The sequence below is a fragment of the Hemitrygon akajei genome, chromosome 27 (assembly GCF_048418815.1).
Source record: "Hemitrygon akajei chromosome 27, sHemAka1.3, whole genome shotgun sequence".
NCBI classification, from domain to species: Eukaryota; Metazoa; Chordata; class Chondrichthyes; order Myliobatiformes; family Dasyatidae; genus Hemitrygon; species Hemitrygon akajei.
Window position 1 is genome coordinate 30318728 of NC_133150.1, and position 26321 is coordinate 30345048.

General features: G+C 41.2%; 1 protein-coding gene across 2 annotated transcripts; it reads left to right on the plus strand.

Annotated features, from left to right (window-relative positions):
• Positions 1 to 26321, plus strand: gpr61 (G protein-coupled receptor 61). 2 transcript variants are annotated; one of them, XM_073030546.1, is made up of 2 exons: positions 1 to 114; positions 17076 to 26321. In XM_073030546.1, exon 2 carries the CDS (start codon positions 17424 to 17426, stop codon positions 18768 to 18770), a length of 1347 nt encoding a protein of 448 aa, XP_072886647.1. In that variant the 5' UTR covers positions 1 to 114; positions 17076 to 17423; the 3' UTR covers positions 18771 to 26321. The 2 variants fall into 2 exon arrangements, with proteins under 2 accessions (XP_072886647.1, XP_072886649.1); XM_073030548.1 differs by lacking the exon at positions 1 to 114 and adding an exon at positions 262 to 433.

Genomic DNA, 26321 nt, shown 5'->3' on the forward strand with positions numbered 1-26321 from the left:
CTCTGAGCAGCGCAGCCTTGTCGCCGGATCCGCAGCGTCTGCACATGGACTCAGCGCCGGGACGGAGAAGCAGCTTCAGCACCACGGATAGCGCCGGCATCCTCGTAACGTCAGGTACTCGGTTCAGCCCAATGCCTATACATTCATTCCGTGCCGTCCCCGCCTCTCTCTTAGATAAACGCATTAGCTGCAATACCAAAGGAAGGAAAGGTGAAGCGAGATAAAAGATTGCAAAAATGCTAATTGTGTCTCTCCCAGGATATAACAGCCAGTGTTACATTCAACCCAGTGAAATCCAAATGTGCCATCGACTGCAAAAAAAATCCCTCGTGTTGAGGCGCCGGTTGCATGCTAAAATAGTTGGTTATTTTCAATAATCGAGGGAAGTGGATCTACGGGATATTACTGGACCACACCGCAAACGGATTAGAAGGTAGAGTTTATTAACGTGGGGTTCAGCATGCACTATGAATGGGGGCTCGTTATATAAATAAATAAATGACCTATACTATAAATAAACTTCAATCCACCGCCACCCGCCCCTCCATTTCCATCTTATCAAATCTATATAGAAGTTTAGCGTGTGTGTGGGTATCGTTTATAATATTTTTTGTCTCGACTATATTATTATATAATGGTTGAAATATATTTATGTGTATGTGTGTGTGTGTGAGAGAGAGAGAGAGAGAGAGAGAGAGAGTGCACGCGCCTTGAGACTCTAGTTTCTATCTTACAACGGTGCAGGTAAAGGGTCGATGTAGAAAGCTGTAGAAAGGAGTATCTTCGGGCTGGGCCATTTAATTTCGGGTGATTTTTTTTTTATCGTTCCTTCATTGCTTTTAGGTCATTGCTCAAAGGCAGGTTGACCTGATTCTTTCACCCCAGCCGCCTGTTCCAACTGAGAAGGCCCGCACTTGCCTGACTTGGGATTTGCTCATTCTGTTCCATCGTGATGGAGCATGGATCTGAGGTGTAGGCACTGGTCACTGGCCGGTCACCCTTTGATTTTTACTTCCACCCCACCCCAACGCCTCCTACACAGACCATTTAATAAATACTGAGAGACTTGTCCATCCTTTATGGTGTGAATGAGCACATTAGTTGATGGCAGTGGTCACTCTAGCTAAGTTCAGACCTGTCCCATTCACATGCATAGTGACAGAAACGCTACACCTGCCCACTCATCTCCTCCCTCACATCCATTCATTCGTTCCTTCCAGGTGAGGCAACATTTCACCTGCGAATCTGCCAGAGTAATCTATCATATCCAGTGCTCCCGATGTGACCTCCTCTATATTGGTGAGACCCAACATAGATCGGGGGATCACATTGTCAGACACCTCTGCTCCATCCATAGTGACCAACCATTTTAATTCCTATCCCATTCATGCTCCATTATGTCAGTCCAATGCCTCCTCTTCTTGCTATGAGGCCAGTCTCAGGGTGAAGGAGCAACACCTCATTTACCATCTAGGTAGTCTCCAACCTGATGGCATGAACATTGATTTCTCCTTCTGGTAATTTTTACCCTCCCCCTTCCCCCTTCCATTCCCCATTTTGCCCTCCTACCTCCTCTCCTCACTTGCCTATCACCACACCCCCCTTCCCACCCTTCTCCCATGGTCCACTCTCCTCCCCTATCAGATTCCTTTTCCTCTAGCCCTTTGCCTTTTCCACCTGTCACACCCGGCTTCTTGCTTCATCCCCCTTCCCCACTCATCTGGCTTCATCTATCACTTTCTAGCTTGTCCTCCTTTCCCTGTCCCCATCTTCTTACTCTGGCATCTTCCCTCTCCCTTTCCAGCCCTAATTAAGGGTCCTGGCCCATATCGTCGACTGTTCATTCATTTCCATAGATGGTCCCTGACCTGCTGAGTTCCTCCTGTGTTTTGTGTGTGTTGCCCGCCCATTCACAGTTCATTCCTAGCTCCGGGAGGGAAAGGAGCTGATATTCTTTCCCTTCCTTCACCTGTGAAACTCGGGCAAAATAGACCTTAGAACACACACATGGTTGGCCCCTTACACACACACACACACACACACACACACACACACACACACACACACACACACACACACACACACACACACACACACACACACACACACACACACACACACACACACACACACACACACACACCTCCCACCCAGACACGCTTCCCTACACACACAAGCACACATTTATATGCACACACACATCTCCCTTCCTCCCACAAACACATACATACACACATTTGCTCACTCACCTCCCCACTGAGATTAAATTGCTCTGCACCCATTGCAGGAAGAATCCGTGGACTCTTTATCACCATTGTTTTATATAGCATGTGGGGTGAGAAATAAATTTCTGACACCTATTTAAAACTTTGTGATTTACCTAACAAATCCCAAGTCCTAAACCCTATCTTTGTCTTTTCTTTCTCCAGCATTTACATCCACAAGTATTTCTTAATTTTCTTGTTTCTTCAATGACCTTGGTGATTCATGATCATTTTCAATATTGCTAGTGACTATTTATTCAGCCCCTCATTCTGTTCCACCTTTCAGCTGGGTCATCGTTTATCTGTCCTTCAACTTCACTTATCCACATTCTCTCTGTATACCTTGATACACTTATCTGCCCCCTCAGTATTCTTCTGGAGAGAAATTCTAATTGTCCAGACCTTACTCACTCAGAGGATTGTGCAAGTGTGAAACGAGCTATCAATGGAAGTGGTAGATGAGGGTTCAATTGTAATGTTTAAGAGAAGTTTAGATAGGTACATGGGTGGGGTTTGAAGGCTGGGTTCAGATAGATGGGGCTAGGTAGAAGATCAGGTCAGCATAGAGGAGCTGGGCCAAAGGGCCTGTTTCTGTGCTGTTTCTATGACTCTATGACTAAGTCCATGTGTGAAGAAATCTTCTCTGATTACACTCCTGAAAATCCCATTTCCAGCACAGAAGTATAGAGGATATTTGTATGTACCCGAAGTCATTAGGGTGGATAGAAAGGAAAGCATTAACTGGACAGTATATCAAATAGAACTGGACTGAATTCTACAGTATGACATATAAGGGAAGCTTCCATAATGTTTATCTACCACCTGAGCCTTGATTTCAAATTAAAAGCTTTGGAACATACGAACAGGAGGAATTAATGCCCCTCCTCCCCTTCTGACCCCCATCCCTGATATATTTAGTTTTTATCCCCCCTCCTTTTTTTCTCTCTGCCCACCACTCTGCCTATTCTCCATCTCCCTCTGGTGCTCCCCTCCCCCTTTCTTTCTCCCTAGGCCTCCCGTCCCATGACCCTTTCCCTTCTCCAGCTCTGTATCCCTTTTGCCAATCACCTTTCCGGCTCTCAGCTTCACCCCACCCCCCTCCGGTCTTCTCCTATCATTTCGCATTTTCCCCTCCCCCTCCTACTTTCAAATCTCTTACTATCTTTCCTTTCAGTTAGTCCTGACGAAGGGTCTCGGCCCGAAATGTTGACAGTGCTTCTCTGGCCTGCTGCGTTCCACCAGCATTTTGTGTGTGTTGCTTGAATTTCCAGCATCTGCAGATTTCCTCGTGTTTGATCTTCCACTTTCTCTATTCAGTAGATATTGGCTGATCTGTGTTTTATTGCTAACCACACCCTTTGGTTCTGTAACCCTTAAAATCCTTACATAACAAATTCTCTCTATCTCAATTTCATGCATGCATGGGATTTAATTTTTTTAATCTATTTCGCAATCACCGACTGCCTGCACTCTTTTGTTACCTTTGTGTAACAAGGATCCTCTAAAAATATTTCACATTAGTGTGAATTGAGTAAAATATGAAATAGAGCTGCAGAAGGTGATACTAGGACCTGTGATAAAAAGCATAACCAAAGTGATTGGTTTGATGAGAGTCTGAAGTGATGAGGGGTTTTAGAGCAGGCTGAGGGAATCAGATTCTTCAAAAGAGTCCACAGCTTACAGATAAAATTGAAACATTAATATTTCCTTCACTAGGAATAGGCCATAAACAGTGGCCTTGTCAGTGACACCCACACCCTGAGAATGAATATATCAAAAAAACATTCTTAGTAAGAAGCAGATGGGGGTGATCAAAATCACCACAGCAACCAAATAACTCTCTCTGGTGCAGCAAACAGTGACAGTAATCTGTTTTTATTTATAAATGAATATTTTAAAATTATGAGTTGTGTTTCATCCAGTTTAGGGTCAGTAATTGTGTCCAAAGCAGCTCTCAGCATTGCTCAAGCATGTCAGTACAGCCCACATCATTGGCAGAGGACTGATGAAGGACTGAAAATCTATTGAGAATTGCTGTGGTATCAAATTACAAATAAAGGGTATTGTTACTCAGGGAATTGCCGTCTCTAAAATGCGGTCTTCAATTTGGAAGTTCACAAGTATTGAGTGAAGACGTTCCTATCTTGATGTGTTAGAAAGTAGTCTTCTGAATTCAAACTTCAAGATTCAAGATTGTTTAATGTCATTTCCAGTACACAAGTGTAAAGAAAAGCGAAACAATTGTTATTCCGGATCCAATGCAGCACAAAAAAAATGCTGCATCGTCCATTTATGTACGTGGTTAATTTTATTATTGTAATAAGGCAACATAAAATAAAACACATACGCGAAGTGACACTGGGTACAGGAGTGTCTGTACATAATATTCATCCTTAGCCAGAAAAGAAATTTGGCATTGCAAAGTTGTTGCTTGTCCTTCACCTGTATCTTTTATGCCTCCAGTTCCTCAATGCTGTCCCCTTTAACCCCTCTGTCTGAAACCCAGTCTATTCTTCCGTTTTTCACTAGCCCGTGCTCTATGCTAATGCATGGTGAGATGAGAGGTGGAAACATAGAACTCAGTTCACAAGGCATGCCCACTCCATCTCAGCCCACCCCAGGGGAGTGGTCAGATGTTCTTCCCAGTTTCTACAAACAAATTATCTGACCTCGGAGATTTTTCAGTCAAATAGTTGAGAACAGATCTCCATTGCTGGGTCTGCTGTTCCTAAGGTTTGGAATTTATTAAAGCTTCTAGTCTGGAAATAAATCTGAGACAAAATAATTAGAGCATAGCAGACATTTTAAAAATAAATTCTTTGCATTTATTTATGTACAGTAGCAGCTTTGATGACCTCAGCACTTTCAAATCTCTTTACAGCCAATTCTGCCAAAGTGCTTTCTCCTAAATGGTAGTTAGTGTTGCATTGTAGGTATAATTTTTATTGGGTTAAAGCAGATGAAAGTTGAGTGGGCAATGAGCTACCTTGATTAATTATGTTTCTATGGTGTTTGATTCAAACGGTCTCTACTTTCTGTCTGACTTGTATATCTTTGAAAGTAGTGTGAATTTGAAAGGCCCTTTGCCCTTGTAGCAGGGTAATTAGGCCTGGCTCACTTTCATAAAGGATTACTAGCGTGCTGACTGAGGCTCCTCATCACTTTCCTTTGCAATGTCACTGGTCACCATCATTCCAACTGTATTTATTTACTTATTGAGTCTTGCAAGCTACAGCGCCCAGCAACCCCCAATTTAACCTAATCAGAGGACAATTTACAATGATCAATCAACCTACCAACCAGTACATCTTTGGACTGTGGGATGAAGCACCAAGAGGAAACCGTCACGGCCATGGGGAAAACATAAAAACTCCATATTGACCACAGCAGGCTATTAAATCCTATAATACCCTCCTTAAACATTTTGATATCCTAAACGTTAATATGCTCCTAAAATCTATTAATGTCCAAAATGTGTTCAATTCTCTGCTCATCTTTGTTCTCTGTGATCCATCTAGGGATAGTTAACAATTTTAAAAGAGTTACAGTGCCTATAAAAAGTATTCACCTCCCCCCTACCCCCAGAAGTTTATATGTTTTATTGTTTTACAACATTGTGTCACCGTGTATTTAGTTTGGCTTTTATTGACACTGATCAGCAGAAAAAGATTCATTCATGTCAAAGTGAAAACAGATCTCTACTAAGTGATCTAAATTTTTTACAAATATAAAACACAAAATAATTGATTGCAGAATTATTATTTTTCAAGTCAGTATTTAGTAGATGCAACTTTGCAGCAATTACAGCCTTGAGTCTGTGTAGATAGGTCTCTATCAGCTTTGTACATCTGGACACTGCAATTTTTCCCCATTCTTCTTTACAAAACTGCTCAAGCTCTGTCAGATTGCATGCAGATCATGAGTGAACAGCCCTTTTCCCGTCCAACCACAAATTCAAGTTGGATTGAGGATTGAGGCCTGGACTCTGACTTAACCACTCCAGAACATTTACTTTGTTTTTAAGCCATTCCTCTGTAGCTTTGGCTTTATGCTTGGGGTTATTGTCTTGCTGGAAAACAAATCTTCTCCCAAGTCACAGTTCTCTTGCAAACTGCATCAGGTTTTCCTCCAGGATTTCTCTGTATTTTGCTGCATTCATTTTACCCTCTACCTTCACAAGTCTTCTAGGGCCTGCTGCAGTGAAGCATCAGCACAACATGATGCACCCACCACCATGTTTCACGGTAAGGATGGTATGTTTTTGATGATGTGCAGTGTTTAGTCGGATGGCCAAAAAGCTCAAGTTTGGTTTCATCAGACCATTGAACCTTCTTCCAGCTGACTTCAGAGTCTCCCACATGCCTTCTGGCAAACTCTAGATGAGATTTCATGTGAGTTGTTTTTCAACAGTCGCTTTCTCTTTGCCACTCTCCCATAAAGCCGTAACTGGTGAAACATACGGGCAACAATTATATGCGCAGTCTCTCCCATCTCAACCGCTGAAGCTGGTAACTCCTCCAGAGTTGTCATAGGTCTCTTGGTGGCCTCCCTCACTGGTCCCTTTTTTGCATGTTACTCCATTTTTGAGGATGGCCCGCTCAAGGCAGATTTACAGCTGTGCCATATTCTTTCCACTTCTTGGTGATTGACCTAACTGTACTCCAAGGGATATTCAGTGACTTGGAAATTTTCTTATATTCAATTCCAGACTTGTGCTTTTCAATAACCTTTGCACAGAGTTCCTTGGGGTGTTCTTTTGTCTTCGTGGTGCAGTTTTTCAAGTCAAGTTGCTATTATTGTCATTTCAACCATAACTGCTGGTACAGTACTTAGTAAAAACAAAACAACATTCCTCCAGGACCAAGGGCTACATGAAACAACATAAAACTACACTAGAATATGAAACAACACAAAATTACATTAGACTTCAGACCTACATGGGACTACATAAAGTGCACAAAGCAGTTCAAGACAGTACAATAATTAATAAACAAGACAATAGGCAGAGTAAAGGGCAAATTACAATGTAATAATAAATGATGTAAATATAAAGGTGAATGTAAATGTAAACAATGTTTTGGCATGATACTGACTCACCAGCAGTTGGACCTTCCAGATACAGGTGTATTTTTACTACAATCAATTGAAACAATATATTTCCAATTAATTTAGATCGCTTTATAGAGATCCGTTTTCACTTTGTCACGAAAGAGTCTTTTTCTGTTGATTACTGTCAAAAAAGCCAAATTAAATCCACTGTGATTCAACATTGTAAAACAATAAAACATGAGGAGTGTGAATACTTTTTACAGGCACTCTATATAAATCCAAGTAGATCTTGATTCAAAACAGTGGGGGTACACCGAAGGATGTTTTTTGAAATTCTGGATAAACAAAAGTGCAAAGAACAAAGTCTCACTAAATAAGATTACTTCCAGTCCAGAAAGACCATCAGTGGATAGCTCCCTTAGCTCTCAGCAGTGTATGGATTCAAATCCACTTGAAATATTTGAGCATAAAAAGGCTTAGTTGTTACTGTAGGGCAATTCTGAATGGCCACTCTACTGATGCACCACTGGAGATCTGGAGTTTGTTAAAGATCAAAGATCGGGGATCAACTTTACTTGCCAGATGTATGCGTATGAAGACTTTGCTATGATGTGTTGGTTAGGGTCCGACACGCAACCAAAAAAAACAACATTCATTAGTTATTAAATAATTATAAAGAATAAACAACTGTATAAAAAAGAAGTTAGAGGTTAATGTATGGATATGGAATAAAATGTGCATAAATACATAAATACCAGCATGTTCTAACAATGCATTATCAAAAGTAGTTAAAGGAGGTCCTGAAGAAGGGTTTTGGCTCAAAGCATTGACAGTCCTGAAGAAGAATCTCGGCCTGAAGCATTGACTATCTATTTATTTCCATAGATGGTGCCTGACCTACTGAGTTCCTCCAGCATTTTGTGTGTGTTTCAAGTAGTTTAAAGTATTTGCAATGCAATGACAGGGGTAATAGATGGAGGGCATGGGGTGGGGGTAAACTAGAATGGTTAAAGAGCTCTCCAACAAGAAATACAGTCAGGAGTATTTGGGATAAAGTGCTCAGTATAGATGATAGTCCAGTACTGGCATTCCAGGTGGATGTGAAATATCTCATTGCTCAACTTCAGAGAAGGACAGGGGTTATTCCAGTTCTCCTAGCCAATAGTTATCCACCAACAAACATCACAGAAGCTGATCATTAGTAGCTTGCTTTCTGTTAGAACTCAATGTTGGCAAGTTGGTTTCCACATTTCTGCACTGCAGCATGGAAAACACTTAAAAAATAATACATTTTTTGTCTGTAGAGCTCCTTGAGGCTTTATGAAAGACAATGTTTTTCTTTCCTTGACAGATAGAATAGAGGCTGGTTTTTCACTGGAAGCGAAGGTTAAACAAAAAAATAAGGATTATCAGTTGTATGGCTTTAGAAGTAGAGAGCGTAAGTTAATCTGAAAAGGGCTGGTCATATAATTGACAATGAAAAGGTGAATATTAAAGAAGAAGCAGATGTGATTATTATATGGAAATTTACCAAATACAAATAGACCATTCAGGTTAACTGGTCTTTCTCATTCTTTCTAATCCTGCCATCCATCTTCATTTTATACCTTCCTCCTAGTGTTAACATCTTCCATTTCTTGAATCCATCTATGCTTCAGTGCCTTATACCTCAACTCGCATTTGTAGTAGCAAGTTTACCATTCTCTGGGTAGAGCAGTTTCTCCTGAATTCCCTAATGTGTTATTGATTTATGGATCCTGAGGTGGTCACTATGGTGATTCAGCAATGGAAAATGATTGAGGAACTGAATAGCTCCTTCCATGCTGTAAATTCTATGAACATAGAATGTTTGTAGATACCACAAAAAATGGTGGACAATGAGGAATGCTGTTAAACAATTCAGCAGGGTATAGATCAGTTGGAAGTGTGGGCAGATAAATGGCAGGTGAAGTTTAATCAAGGCAAGTGTGAGGTTCTGTACTTCGGGAGGTGAAATATGAGAGGAGAGTGTACAGTAAATAGCAGCACTCTTAGGATCATTGATAAACAGAGAGACTTTGAGGTGCAAATCCACAGCTTGCTGAACGTGGTTAGCATTTGTAGTTAGAGTGGTATAGAAGGCATAAGGCATACTTACTTTCTTGGTCAGGGTGTTGACCAGTGACACAAAACTTTGCTCAGGTCACATGTGAAGCGTTGCTTGCTTGTTTGACCATTACATAACAGGAAGAATATTGAGGCTTCGGAGAGGTTTGCCAGGATATTGACTGGATGAAAGAGCATTAGTTACAAAGAGACGTTGGCCAAACCTGGATTATTTTCTCTGGAGTAGTCTGAGACCTTTATACCTGATAAAGGTATATAAAATTATAAGAAGCACAGATAGAGTAGATGGTCAGAATCTTCATCCCAGAGTAGAAGTATCAAGTACAAAAGAACATCAGATTAAGGGGGAAGAGTTAAAGGAGATTTACACTCAGTGGCCACTTTATTAGATACACCTGTACACATGCTTGTTGATGTAAATAGCAATTCAGTTGATCATGTGCCAGCAATTGAATGCATAAAACCATGCAGATGTGGTCAAGAGGTTCAGTTGTTGCTCAGACCAAACATCAGAATGGGGAAGTAATGTGATCTAAGTCATTTTGACCGTGGAACAATTGTTGGTGCCAGACAGGGTGGTTTGAGTATCTCAGAAACAGCTGACCTCCTGGAATTTTCACGTGCAACAATCACTAGAGTTTACAGAGAATGGTGCAAAAATTTTTTAAAAAGAACATAAGTGAGTGGCAGCTCTGTAGGTGAAAGCACCCTGTTAAAGGGAGAGGTCAAAGGAGAATGGCCAGACTTGTTTGAGCTGACATGAAGGCAAGAGCAACTCAATTGACCACATGTTATAACAGCGGTGAGCAGAAGAGCATCTCTGAAGATCACAGCATGTTGAGCTTTGAAGTGGATGGGCTATAGCGGCAGAAGACAATAAACATACGCTTTGTGGTCACTTTATTAGGTGCTGGAGGTACCTAATAAAGAGGCCAGTGAGTGTATATGGCAAGACTTTTACATAGAGAGTGTTAGGTGCCAGGAATGTGCTTCGAGAGGACATGGTAGAAGCAGATATGGCAGCAATGATTAGGCGTTTGGACGGGTACATGTTCAAGCAAGTATCGCTGAAGTATAGACCATATGCAGTCAGATGGGATTGGCCTGGTGTTGCATCATGACTGGTGAGGAGTGTGTTCTATGGTGAAGGTGATTCAGAATAGTAAAGCAACGAAGTTTACAACCATTTATTTAACACATGAGCTCAGTTACTGGCAGTAAAATCAACAATTTCAACTTAACACTGGAAACACCAGATTAGGTGTTCTAAAGCAGTCAGGCTGGTGTGATGGGTGGTCTCTCGGTAAACAGGATGAAATCTTATAATGAAACAAGGATTTCCAACTGATTCAGAACATAAAGTAACACAAATTATTTACTTATATTAGCAGTATCAGTAAAATGTGAAGGAGAGGGGGGTGTGGGTTTCAAAACTTAAAGGCAGGGCAAGTTTACTTTTCAAACACAAGGCAGTTCAAAGTGCCTTACATAGAGCAAGACAGAAAAATCAAACATCAAATTTCAGACAATTGTTACGTACCCCGTAACTGGGTCACTTACCAGCAAAGATAGAGAGATCCGTTGAAGTCTGATTGTACTATTTTTAACAGTATTTATTGATAAAAATGCACAAAAATAATATCAATGCAACCATACAGATAATATACGTCGTCAATACTAAATCTAAAAGCGCGGGTATAATAATAATCAATAAGAAATAGCTCTATCGTTGTCTAGGGGATAATGTATTGTCCGATGGAAATATAAAAGTCACTCAAGTTCATTCAAGCTGCAGCTTTTGGTTGGAGAGAGAGACGGATTAAAACTTGCCCATTCCTTTTATGATGTCAATCCTTCGAGAGTCGTTGGGGCTGATTTCTCCTTTGTTGCCTTTGTTGTTAGCTAAAGCCGTTCTTCTGTGGCAAGGCCCACCAATTCCGAGGCAAATGGAAAAGGACGCACGTGGCTTTCCACCGGCTTTCGCTATTGCGCTGTTACAGGATTTCTAGCGTTTCTTCTGGTGCGTCTGTAGGGCTGTTCCCCAGACCCTCTTTTATCCTGACTCACAGGGTCTCAGATGTCAATCAGGGTGGAATGATGCCATCCCCCAACCAGCCCACGTTGCCTGAGGGCTTTCCATGAAGTACAGTACTCAATACACAATTCCGTCTCCAAGAGACAATGACCTGTTCCGTGTCTTTGATTCGCTGAGGGCCAGGACATTCCAATCTCTTTGTGGATTCTGCATGTCTTTCTCTCATTTCCTGGGTCTCCTGACCTGAATTAATAGCGATCTTGCGATTCTCAAAAAGGAGGGGGCACAGGCGTAACACAATATAAAGGAGAATAAAATCACAGAAAAATAGATATGATAAATAGATTAAAAAAGGGATAAAAGTTGCAGTGCAAGAAATTCTAATTAAAAGCTACCGCAAAAAGGAAATTTTACAACCTCAATTTAAAAGAGCTTAAAGTTGGGGCAAACTTCAGATCCTCTGGAAGGTTATTCCAGATATGTGAAGCATGGTGACTAAAAGTTGCTTCACCATGTTTAGTTTTGACCCTGGGGATGGTAATCAGTCCCAGCCTAGACAACCTGAGAGCTTGGAAAGGTTCAAAATGCAGCAAGACATCGGAAATGTATTCTGGCCCTAGACCACTCATTGCTTTATAAACCAGTAGTAATATTTAAGCCTGCAATTTTACACTAGTTCAGCTTCAGCTGGAATAATATATCAAATTCAGAACACCACTAGTCAGGAAGATGGCGTGGCCCTGAATACGGCGCAGAGTAATTTTGTTTTCAGATTAATTCAAAGGGTGAAGGGTTCAGCCACATGAAAAGACTAGAAAAACGAATGGTATTTCCTTTAGAGCAAAGAAGATGAGCAGAAGGGCAGCACAGTGGCGAGGTGGTCAGTGCCACACTATTACGACACCAGCAACCCAGGTTCAAGTACCCTGCTCACTGTAAGGAGTTTATACGCTCTCCCTGCGATGTGTGGACTTCCTCGGGGTGCTCCAGTTTCCTCCGACATTGCAAAGACGTGCAGGCTAGTAGATTAATAAGACACATGGGTATAATTAGGCAGCCTGGGCTAATTGGCCAGGAATGGCTGTATTTCTAAAAAAAAAAGATTAAACCGAGGCAAACAAACTTGTAAGGAGTTTTCATAATGCGAAGAAGCAGAAGTAGTTTCCATGAATAGAGGTGTTGGGATATTGAAAGGACTCAGTTTAAGATAATAGGTAAACAAAAACACTGCACTGAGCTGGAGAGAGTAATTATTATATGGAGTGGACCACATAAAAATACAGTGGAAAGAGATTCAATTAAAAAAAAACATAAAGAAAATTAAGATAATTACCTCAAAGGGGGAAATTGTTTGACTCTTGGGGAAGAGCAAGCAGAATGAGATGTATTGTTAAATTTCTTTGATAGGGCATTCATGGATACAATTTTGCCTGGGTAGACTTCAAACCATAGCCCCATGGAGCTCATCTTAACTATTCAGAGCCTTATGGAAAAAAAATCAGGAAGAAATAATAAATAAAAATAAACTAAGCATTTCATAATGAGAAAATTGACTTCACCAGAGTTCTAATTGTCACTGATAAATGAAAATTATGTTCGGGCTTTGAACCACTATTCAGTATACTGCTCGAAGCTGGTGATTCACAATCCCAGCAACAGAACCTAATACAGACAGTGATATTGGTGATAAGCACAGAGCAGTCAGAACACAAATGATTGATCCTGACGCAGATTAAATAGCCTGTCATGGGTGGAATTCCAGCAGACAGGAATTCTGCTGATACCAACAGGGTCACACCAACAGTATACCCGTTATATCTGAACATGTGTGGCCAAGTGGTTAAGGCATTCGTCTAGTTATCTGAAGGTCGCTAGTTCGAGCCTTGGCTGAGGCTGCGCGTGTGTCCTTGAGCAAGGCACTTAACCACACATTGCTCTGCGACGACACCGGTGCCAAACTGTATGGGTCCTAATGCCCTTCCCTTGGACAACATCGGTGGTGTGGAGAGGGGAGACTTGCAGCTGTCAGTCTTCCATTAAAAAAACCTTGCCCAGGCTTGCGCCCTGGAAACTTTCCAAGGTGCAAATCCATGGTCTATCGAGACTAACAGAGGCCTACGTATCTGAACAGCAGGGTCAATGCTGCTAAACTCTGAAGATGCAAATTCTCTATTACAGAAAACAGTTTGACTGGGCTCAAGACACAAACAATGGGAAGAGAAAAGGCAGAGAGCACAGTACAGAATATAGCACTCCATTCTTGCTCTATGTCCTTCAACATGGTGTATTCATACAGTTCCTTTCAGAGACATCATCATCCTCTGCCAAGCAAACTCAGGACAGCTACAGCATAAATAATTGGATGGACCCTCAGAAGAACTTTGTAGATAGAGTTTCATTCAGTGATTTGGTCTGTTTTGTAATGTAGCACCAATCACACTGGAAGTCACTGAGATATCTTATTTTTGACACGTTCATCATCGAGGAGACATTTTTTTCTCCAACACCAAAGACGTTCCAAGAACAGTTCACAGTAAAATGGAAAGTTAATAATGAGTCTCCTTAACTCTCCGCAGCAAAATGGCACCTGTGTTCTGATAATGTCTTAAGTCAGATTACAGCTGAGTGTATACATACAATTTTGTGTAAGCATCTGGGTGTTGAGCAGCCTATGTCATAATGTCTGCCTGTGCTCTCAGCAGACAAGCAACACTACTTGCACACTTCTGTAAGTACCTTCGGACATTTTGTTTACTTGAGCCACCTGTCTTTTTTTTTGTGAACTGCGCAGCAGACGTTGTAATAGATTGGCTCAGTTGTCGACATTCACTTTTGATCGCACCAGACTTGGCACACTTGAAAAATATATTTTCTATCAACAGTCCAATGCAGAACTAGAAAATGAGTTAAAAGTAAGAGTTGTTAAAACCTAGAAAAGTTTACAGCTTCTGTTGCCCCAGTGACGTGAGGGGCCAAAAATAGATCAGCATGTCACCAAATGTCATCCAAAATAGTTTTTAATCTGCAAATCAGGGTTTACTGACAAAATCTTTATCAGAGACAGAAGAGATTCTGCCACTGTGGGAAGTCCAGAGTAATGCATACAAAATGCTGGAGGAAATCAACAGGTCAGGCAGCATCTTTGGAGAGGAATAAACAGTTACCGTTTTGGGCTGAGAATCTTCATCGGGACTTGAAATATCAACTGTTCTTTCGCTCCCTAACCTTTGTAGTTCCTCTAGCATTTTGTGTGAGTTAATCTGTTTACCAAAGAACCTTCCAGTCCTCTCAGTGCCTCTTTCTAATTCAGTTCAAACAAAGAATTTTTGAAGAATTTGCTCTGTTTTTGACCCTTGAATGTCAAAATCAACATCTGTGCTAATTAGTTGACACAGATCCTCCCAGAATATGCAATGGTACACTGATTATGCTGCTTGTGTGATCATCTGGAATTATTTCACAAAAATGTTTTAAAGCTAATTGACTATCAAATTTCACATTGTTGTAAGAACACAACTGGTTCTTTTGTGGGGAAGAAACTCCCTCTTATCCTGTCTAATCTAAATGTAACTCCAGTCCTGAACTTGATGGTCCTCCAAAATGGCTGAGTAAAGACCTGCAGGCTTTGAAAAGCCTTATGGTTCAAGAAGTAGGCCCTCCACAAATAAGACACTAATTGCCCACATTGCCACTTATTTATATATACTTCTCCTATAATCTCCTTTTTTTTAAATTGGATGAAATTTCCTCTCTACATCAGGTAATTTTCATCCTAGTTATAAATACATTTGCAACCAAATTTTCTGGTGGGAGCTGAGGATAATGTTCACATTTGCATGAACATGAATCAACGCAAAAGGCACAAACTCGTTCTTTTTGATCAAAGTTACAATGATGCTAATTAAATTCAAAGAAAAGAGTTCCTTTGATCTTTTGATAAAAGGCGCACAGTGCTAGAAAACTAAATTGCCATTGTACCTATTCTTTAGGAAGGGTTTGTAACTGTTCTAGGATTATTGTAATTGGGGGTGCTATTTCAGTGGTTCATAGTCCTCAATAGAAAATGTCATCCAAGTTTGAAAGGACTTGGAAGTTTTTATTGATAATAATTCCTTTCTATTTTCTATATTTTTGCTTTATTTTTGGTTTATTTCCTTCCTTTGCAAAGTTAGTGCTTATTTTAGAGCTGAAAGTATTAGTAACAAAGTCAGCTTTTATACGCAATCCTTAATTTTTCATGAGAAGATGATTTTTATTTATTTTACAATGTGGAACAGGCCCTTCTGGCCCAATGAGCTGTGCCACCCAGCAACCATTCATTTAATACTAGCCTAATCACAGGACAATTTACAATGAGCAATTAACCTATGAATCAGTAATTAACTTCTTGAACTGCCACAATCCATGTGATGGTGAGCCCTTGTGATGTGCTTGTAGGGATTCCAGGGTTTTGATCTGGTGATGAAGAGGAATCTTCAGTTGGAAGGGTAGGTAATTTAGTTAGGAATTTATTTGTGTCATGATGCTTTGAGCTCAGCATTGGGGTAGGTTAGTTCCACCTAGGAATCTTCGGAAGGTGGATGGGGAATGTTACAGCCACATTGCATTAATGCTGGTAGTAACAAGACAAGATGAAGATAATCCTGGATTTGTTCAGTATGATGCAGACCCTTTGTCATTTGCTGACAATGATCTCATCAAGGCAAGTGAAAACATTTTCATCACATTCCTCTCTTGTGTTCAAGTTTATTGGTCTTTCAACTGTACACATGTATACCGCCAAATGAAACAACATTCCTTCAGACCAAGTGCATAACTCAGTACATATAACTCACACACACAACACACAAAGTATTATTAACACAAATAAACCAACAGATCATAAGGTGCATACAAGATGCAAGTTAAAAACTAAATAGTATAATGCCACAGGCGTTTCACACGTGATGAAATTTGGGTGGTGGCAGGGATTTCAGTAGTTATACAGCCTGGAGGAAGAAACTGTTTCCTATCCTAACAGTTTTTCTGCTAATGCAGTGGCACCTCCTGCCTGATAGTAGGGGTCAAAGAGATTGTTGGACAAATGGGAGGGATGGTAGTTATTGGAAAAGTTCTGGAGAATTAATGAGTCACTTAACTGTCTCCATTTGAGGTACGCAGATCAGCAACTTTGCCTAGATCAGAAATTACAGGCTCAAAGTATTCAAGCGTGGGCACCACGAATGCGTAGCAGTTAGTGTGATGCTATTACAGTTTGGGGCAGCTTGGAGTTCAATTCTGATGCTACAAGTAAGGGAATTGTACGTTCTCCCCATGTGTTTCTCCCGCATTCCAAAGATGTACTGGTTAGTGGGTTAATTGGTCATTTGTCATTTGTCCTGTGATTAGGCTAGTGTGAAATAAGTGGGCTGTGAGCTGGCACAGCTCGTTGGGCCAGAAGGACCTGTTCCATGGTGTATCTCTAAATAAAAGAATAAACAAACAAACAAATAAATAATGAGACATATGTAAATTCTGGGTCCCTGATCATGCATTTGGAAAAGTGGGCATATGAAAAATGGGTACAACACCTACTGTACATCTATGTGAACTTAACTCTTTTTACATTTTTAACTCTACAGGTTTCCTGGAAATGAATGTTCTGAACCCACTGCCTACTTGGTAATATAACCTGGAAGATTAAAGGGCTGGATTGGTGAAGCCACGTTAAGTCTTTTCAAGTCATGATTAATGGATAATAAAAACTAGCACACATCACAATTTGGAGGTAATTAAGCCACTTTGAAACTATTTCATTAAATATGCCAACTGCCTAATTGGTTGATATTGATGGCTAGCCAAGGTGTGCATGGTTAAAAAGAAAGAAGAGTCCACCGACCGCAAAGCAAGCTACTATCCCTAAAGAGGATGGATGATGGACTAGAAAGAACGGCTTTAGGATCGCCATCCTTCCAACACTTTACCTATCCATGGCTGCTCCAGTTTCTGTGGAATGGGAATGGAATATTTCCACTCCGGGAAGACAGCAAAGAGTGTCTCCTACTTCCATGCTCTTCAATAAAAGCTTGGTGTCCACGGACAGGGATCTTGTTTCACAGTCTATTGGCCTCTTCTTGATGCTGCTGGTCGACCTAGTTGGGATCATTGGAAATGCTGCTGTGATGCTTGTAATTATCAGGACTCCGTTATTCAAAAAGTTTGTCTTTGTATTCCATCTGTGCTTAGTGGACCTGACAGCTGTCTTAATCCTGATGCCTTTAGGGATGGTGTCGAGCTCTGCTCTTTTTGATAACATAGAGTTCAGTGACACCTTGTGTCAGATATACCTCTTCCTAAGCATGTTATTCATTAGTGCATCTATATTATCTATCCTGGCCATTAATGTTGAGCGATACTACTATATAGTACATCCAATGAGATATGAAGTGAGGATGACACTGAAGCTGGTGATGTTTGTCATTATCTGTATATGGATTAAAGCCATTTTAATGTCAATAATCGCAATTTTGGGTTGGAATTCCCAAGGCCGCATGAACAATCAGTGCTCCTTGCGATGGGACGGAGAGATATACAGAAAGGTTTTCATAACTTTCTTTGGCCTGTTTTATTTTTTGTTCCCAGTCTTAATTATCCTGATAGTTTACTGTAACATGTTCAAGGTGGCCAGGGTGGCAGCAATGCAACACGGACCCCTGCCCACATGGATGGACACACCACGGCAAAGGTCAGAATCACTCAGCAGTAGGTCCACCATGGTCACCAGCTCTGGAGGACCAAGGGTTTCCCCACAAAGGACATTTGGAGGGGGAAAAGCAGCCATCATCCTCATTCTGGTTGGGGGCCAGTTTGTGTTTTGCTGGCTGCCATTTTTTGCTTTTCACCTGCATTCTGCTATGACCCAAAATCCAATCCCCTCGGGCCTCTGGGAAACAATTGTTACTTGGATCGGGTACACCTCATTCAGCATTAACCCCTTCTTTTACGGATGCCTCAATCGACAGATCAGGGGGGAATTGAGCAAGCACCTCACCTGTCTCTTCAAACAGACCCTGGAAGAGGATCTCCGGTTACCGAGCCGAGAAGGGTCCATTGAGGAGAACTTTATGCAGTTCTTGCAGAGAACAGGTTGTAATGCAGAGACCAGGTCCAGCTACGATGCTTCCAGTCCAAAGTTAGACCAGTCAGGACTGGGTTTCAGGATACCTGGTCAGATTGCAGAAGAGACGTCAGAATTCCTTGAACAAAACTTAGCCACTGATTTTACAATGTCCAACAGCTGTATTAGAACAAACAAGTCACCAAAACATGATGCTTAATATATGTGAGTAAAGTTAACCAAATTATTTAAAGTTAAATAATTAAACTGCTCATGATTGTTTCCAGAAACAATCCTAACTGATCGGAAGCCATGTATCTTAGTGATTTTGTTTTAATATTCCTTATCTTATTCAGATTTCAGTTTTAATTTTAATTTCCAAATTTACTAACAGACAAAAAACACATTTAAGATGTTTTCTAAAGTAAACCTCAAACTTGTAAAAACATGTCAGTAGATTTCCTCATTGTTTGCCGATTTTGAGAAACATTTTGATTTGTCTGTTGATGATGTAGTGAGGAGAGGGGTTAAATTTAGCCTTGTATGTGTTGGACAGCAGATTTAGTACATTTGACGACAACAACTTACATTAGTATAAAGCCTTGAATGTAACAAACACGTCCCAAAGCACTTTGCAGTTATCAGACAAAGTACAACACCGTGCTACTTAGAGATATTGAGACAGGTGACTAAAGCTTGGCTTAAAAAGTTAAGTTATTTAGGGAAAAAAAGAGAAAGGAAGAGAACTCCAAACCTCAGAGCAGCTAATGGCATAGTTACCAGTGTCACCATCCAGGATGCACATTGCCACTGGAGATATTGCAAAAGGTTGTAGGACTGCAGGAGCAAGGGTAGAGCCACAGTGGAATTTGAAAAAAAAAACATTGAGAATTTAAAAACCAGAGACATTCCCAAAATAGGAGACATTATAGAGCAGCAAGCACACAGGTGAGAAGGACAAGGCAGAGTTTCATCTGCTTTCGTGGTTTCACCGGATAAAATGTGAGAAGCCAAAATGAAGTGTTCTTCTTGCATTCATATGTCATTTACAACAAACTCAAAGGGGTGCAATCTCCCGTTGCCCACGCTCATTCCTCCATTCACTTTGCCACACCTCTTCTTTTGCAACGAGTTCTCCTTTGGCATCCTTGAACTCCTTAAATTGAAAAGTGTAGGTAAAAATGCCCACTATTCCGTGCAGTAGGAGGATCTATAATGATACAGCGATAAACCAAAAAAAAGGTTGAATTATTTATATTTTTGGTGTCACTAATTTGGCAGCAGAAGTAATAAAGAATTCTAAAGATCTCAAAGACTTAAAAGTGTAAGATTCAGAGCAGGACATGTGGATCTTGGAATACTGGACTCCATCCATCAGCCCCAAGTTTATGGTTGTGTGCTCTGAGGTTTTGAAATTCAACCACACAGTTTATCATGTGTACATGTACACATCCTGTGCCAGATATGATGTGATTAAGGATTACCTTGTTTGTTTAAAGTAGTGTTCAGATTAAGAGAATGTGGATATTTATTCTGAAATAATTTTCCGCAGTGATACAACATTATGGTGTTTCTTTTCCTATTGTTACCAATATTTAATAAGAACTGTTTATGAAAATGAACCTTCTCTAAAATATTAATGACAACAATGGACAATTAATAGTTTTCTTCATGAAAATATTCAGTGGCTTTTGTTGATTTCATGTCATTGTTTGTGTGTACGCTGTTTTCCAGCATGTGACGTCACACAGCACAGATATTTATGCCAAGGTCCAGAAAATCAACAACTCCACCTCCATCTCCCCAGTGGCATTTTCTCCGACTGAGGTGAAAAACAATCTTTCCCAGCTGAATCAGCTGATCTCAGGGGTATAGCATTAAAATAGCTATAGTTTCGTACAGTGGCCCTGGGTTAGGATGGAGCAAATTTAACCATTAATTTTAGTCCTAAATAGCATTCCAGGCCCATCAGCACCAGTAACCAATCATTCCACTACCTGCATCAGACACCTCATCCTCCCGCTCCAGCCTCATTTCACCGACATGGACCAAAAAATTAGATTTGATTGTGGTGCCCTTTCACTGGTGTCCAATGAACTGACAGGACCTAGCACTAAACATTAATCATATAATTCCAAACAATGGTGCTCCACTGTTGAAAACTAAGTTAACCCAGCGTTGATCAAAGTGGCACTCATTTCCGGGTGCCTGAATGCCTTTGGAAAATTTCCCTTCCTCATTCCTCAGCAGGGTTTTCTTTCTCCCTCACACTTTTTTTTCAATATAAAGTTCACCCAGATGATACCAATAGTAGAGAAATTCAGCTGATGTCAAAATTCAGATACTTTCTGTAGTCTGGAAAATGAATCTATTTATTCAAGACGAGCCTGGTATTACTAAACTATTTCTGTCGAAATGGTGTTACTTAAAGGGCCAACACTCAAACCGCATACTTCTTTTTCGCATAGAGGGTTGTAACCTCCAGGACTTCAAATGCAGCCTTGATTGATTTGCTGATGGAGATCAGTTTCCCAGCCTCAGGATCGCTCCAGGCTGCTTCTGATCACCTTTGTCACACCTCACTTCTCTGCACACTGCTTCAATGGTGAGGTCATACAATTTCATACTCAGAGAGTGGAGATCTCTTCGGCCCACAAGATCGTGCTGAGGGGGCATGGCAAGGTTGCCAAAAGTGGAGGAATTCAGAGGTAGCACTCACACTCTTGTGACTTCCTGCTTTGGGTCTTTGGACCTCACTTAGGAGTGTCTCAATGGCCCAAAGTGTCCATGCCTCTGCTGTCCATTTATCATTGAACTCTGGGACTGCTCTCCCATGATGCAGCATTTGGTGTCTCGTTACCCCTGAAACTGAGCAAACCTTGCTTGTATTGCAGAATGTCTATAAAAGAATGGGATTCAAAAATCAGACCTAGTGTGCTTAATGTTAAGGACTAAAAGACCTTGCCATTCCATAGGGAACGCTGTCCTAAGAGTGAGAAGGTGAGTTTCAGCTCAGCAGAGCACCTTGGCAACGTTATTCTGTGAAACTCGTAACTGATGTTCTCGTTCTTTATCTAATTTCCACAAACACCGTCTGGGTGACTATCGACGCTGCTCAAATGCCAAATAAAAGAATGGTGGGGAGAAATTTGCCAGTTCAACAGTCACTTTCTCCATTGTGGGAAGCTAGGTATAGAAAGGGGCAAACAGGTCTTCAAATATTTTAACATAAGAACATAATAGGATCAGGAGTAGGCCATCCGGCCCATCGAGCCTGCTCTACTATTCAATAAGATCATGGCTGATCTGACCATGGACTCATCTCCACCTACCTGCCTTTTCCCCATAACCCTTAATTCTCCTACTATGCAAAAATCTATCCAAGCTTGTCTTAAATATATTTCCTGAGGTAGCCTGCATTGCTTTATTAGGCAGAAAATTCCACAGGTTTATCACTCATTGGGAAAAGCAGTTCCCCCTCATCTCCATCCTAAGTTTACTCCCCTGAATCTTGAGGGTAGGTCCCCTAGTTCTAGTCACACCTACCAGTAGAAACAACTTTCCTGCCTCTACCTTATCTATCCCTTTCATAATTTTAATATGTTTCTATAAGATTTCCTCTCATTTTTCTGAATTCCAGCGAGTACAGTCCCAGGCGACTCAATCTTTCCTCATAGTCTAACCCCCTCATCTCTGGAATCAACCTAGTGAACCTCCTCTGCACTGCCTCCAAAGCCAGTATATCCTTCCTTAAGTAAGGAGACCAGAACTGCACACAGTACTCCAAATGCAGTCTCGCCAGTACCCTGTACAGTTGCAGCATAACCTCTGTGCTCTTAAATTCAGTCCCTCTAGCATCAAAGACCAACATTCCATTTGCCTCCTTGATAGCCTGTTGCACCTGGTATTCAATGGGTCTGTGGGCAGGCTTCCTTGTTTCCAATGTCACTGGCTTAATAAAAAGTTAGAAATCCCAAGTCTATAATTTTCGGTTGAGTTTCTGCCTCTGTTCTTTGTTTGGGGCCAAAGTTTCCATGTCCTATTAATGCATCAAACACATTGGAGTGAAAAATATAGGAAAGCAGACAGGGGTAATAGGTCCTGGTCACAGATCACTATTTGAAGTTGCTGGGTTCATAGCAAAGTGCTTACCGCCAGTCACTGGTTCCCCTTCCTTTCTTTGAAAAGGTGGTGCAGGATGACCTTCTGCTTGAGCCACTTCATCTTGAAATCGATCCTGGTGCACTTGGACGAAGGTCGCATGAACCAGTTATAAAAAGTCATGACTCAGAAGGTGGCCATTTGACCTGTCAGGCCTGTGCTAGCTCTTTAGTCAAATTGTCCACTTAATCCCACACACTGCTGTTTCCCCAAAGCTCGTTCCTGATTTATTCTTCAAGCATTTGTCAAAATTTCTGGCGAGACGTTGATTTAATATGCTTCCTCTATCCTTTCAGGCAGTGCTTTTCACAACAATTCACTGTGCAACAAAAAATACTTTCTCACATCACCGCTGGCTCTTCGTAATCACTTCCAATCTGTATTCTCTAGTTACCAATGCCAAGAGAAACTAGTTTTCATTATTTTTTTTTCTCTCTTTATGATTCTGAATACCTCTACTTCATCATATCTGCCCTCAGATTTTGTGCTGCTCATGGTACCCAGGATACACACTCAGTGGCCACTTTATTAGGTACAGCTGCCTGTTAATGCAAATATCTAATTAGCCAATCATATGGCAGCAACTCAATACATAAAAGCACGCAGACATGGTCAGGAGGTTCAGTTGTTACTCAAGCCAAACATCAGAATGAGGAAGAAATATGATCTAAGTAACCTTGACCATGGAATGACTGCTGGTGCCTGACGGGATGGTTTGAGATTCTCAGAAACCTCCGGGGATTTTCAGGCACAACAGTTTCTAGAGTTTACAGAGAATGGTGCAAAAAAAAACCAAGAAGGCTTCCAGTGAGTGGCAGTTCTGTGGGTGAAAACACCTTGTTAATGAGAGAGATCAGAGGAGAATGGCCGGACTGGTTCGAGCTGGCAGAAAAGTGAGAGTAATTCAAATAACCACGCGTTACTATAGTGGCGTACAGAACAGCATCTCTGAACGCACGACAAATCGAGCCTTGAACTGGATGGGCTACAAAAGCAAACCGCAAGCATACACTTTATTATGTTGAGGAGGTACAGTAAGGTAGCCACTGAGTGTATAAACAGACAGATGAAGGATAGTCACCTGCTGGCCATTAGATCAGGGTGAAGTTATCATGGGAAACGCTCAGCATGAATAGTCAAAAAGAAGGAGAATCTGGATACCTGCCTCATCACCACTTAACTCCATTCCCCTCCTCACTGATTAAATGAAACCTTACCACTGGAGAAGGATATAAAGACATTAAGTAAATCTAGTGCCTCTCACACCTGGGTGGGGCCCACACTAACCCACATTCTACCATTTCATATTCATTTTCTCCTTCTTGCCATAATTTTACATCTCAGAATTAGCCGCTTGCTGCATTTTTTTTTGTCTGTTCTGAGAAGGATCCTGTCAAGGTTTCAAATCACAGGAGAGATACTGTCAGACGGTTTCTGGGAATGTTGCCTTGCAACAGCAGAGCTGACTGGCAGCACAGCACAGCACACCACCCACCTCGTTGCTGCTTTTGGGTCCGTCTCTTCCGTTTATCCTTCTGAGTATCAGCGAGTTCCTGATCACGAACTCCGTTCACTCAGATTGATTCTCTCCGCTGACCCAATCATTAATTTCTATTTTTCCTTTTCTCTGTTCAGTTCTCTGCCTCTTTCTTCTCTTCATCTCTCCCGCATTTGTTGTTTCCAACACAAGATTAAAGCAATATGCCCCACTTGGTGATGTTTTTCAGAAAGCCTGGAGATGCACGATTATAAAAACATCCTCCTGACGTCCCATTGACACCCTATGCCCACCTGGTGTCAAAAATAGGAAGTCTAGCCTGCTGGAGTGTTGGGGGGGGGCAGGCATTTATCCTACAGAAAGGAATTTCTGCCATTCCCAATTGGTGGCATCTTCCACTAAACCTGTCACTGTAAACTCAGCTTCCTCCCATCGTCTTTATAGTTCAGGGCAATTCCTTTCCATGCTCCTGCTCCTGAATCTCAAAGAACTGACCCGCTTTCTCTCACAGTGTCCGGAAACAAGAGTCGTTTCTCTTTGTGTGATCTGCCTCTAAGCCCAATGATCTGCGCCTGGCAAGCACGAATCAATGACCTTCCTACCATTTCCAACCCAAAGTCATCCCCAACTCTGTCTCAGAATCAGAATCAGAATCAGGTTTATTATCACTGGCATATGTTATAGCCCAGGGGAGAATTCGGGGCATCAAGAATGGAGCAGAACAAACATGATGGGCCGAATGCCCTAATTATGCTCCTCTGTCTAATGGTCTTGTGGTCTAAGAATCCTTCAAAAGTCATTGAGACTAATTATTACTAAATCTTCAGGTATCCTGGTCAGCGTGGTCCAGTTGGGCCAAAGGGACTCTTTCCTAGCTGTATGGCTCTAAATTACTTTGCATTTTCAGAATGAAAACTGACCAGTTTATGATCCAGGAGGACCTACACCCATCTCACCCTATCAGCATATTCTTTTCCCCCTTTCACAACTTCACTCGTTTCTACTTTTCCCTTCCGTTCACCCACGTTGCAATCTTCTCCCCAACCATTCCCTATGGAAATGATTTCCATATTCTAAAAAAATCTCTGGGCAGAGAAATCACTTCTGATGTTTGTAGTGGATTCATTATATACAGTACTGTGCAAAAGTCTTAAGAACAAATGTATGGCTAGTGTGCCTAAGACCTTTGCACAATACTGTATATTGGTTAAAATAGGAAGGTGGTTGGGAAACAGAAATTAGAGTACCTAACTTTGTATTAGCTTAGTAGCACTAAGTGTTACAGTATTTGGTAACTGGAAGGATATATCATACAGTGCTGTGCAAAAATCTTTGGCACTCTAGTTATATACTTTTCTCTAAGACCTTTGTACAGTACTGTATAATCACACTTAGCTTTGAACCTCTATCTTCTCTATATCTATCAAACTCACCTTCCACATCATCCTTCAGCCTTCTCATTTTCTAGATATAAAGCATCCCAACTGCTGGCATTCAAGTTTGTTTTTGTAATTCCAAGGTGAAAGAGCCCAAGAACATTGTACGGGCCATGGCATTCCCAAAGCCCTTTCACCACATGGACTACAGAAGCTCAGTAAGTTTTCAGGGATGATCATAAGTTAATTTTAAGTAACTCCATTGCCACGGATGAAGAACATAGGCAGCTCATTGTGAGGGGTGTGGGAGGGTGGTGGGAGAGAGTGAAGCAGTGAAGACATAGCAAGCCGTCTCTCAATTTTATACCTCCTTTGATTCTGCGTAATTCATGCTGTTTACTGTTGCCATTCTGTCACAAGACTTCTGTGTAGCCTTGGACACTGGACCTTCGCAACTTTGCTAACCTCCACAACCATTGATCTCTGAAAACTTCTTGACCCCCATACTTCCCCTGATCTCTGCAACCCCCTCAATCCCAGAAGCCGCCTGCCACTCTGAAGCCTGAATGCAGGTAATTCCTTTTAAGCATCATTAATCTTTTTGCCACAGAAGGCTTCTCACTTCCTCCCATTTCCCCATCTCATCCTTGTTCATAGAATATAGACAACAGCAAGTCTGAACTCTTTGTGTTTGATTTTATATTTTACCTAGTTGTAAATTTTGTAATTAATTTAC

What these genes read in the sequence shown, in the direction of transcription:
- gpr61 (XM_073030546.1), top strand. Translation starts at nt 17,424, where the DNA reads ATGGCTGCTCCAGTTTCTGTGGAATGGGAATGGAATATTTCCACTCCG.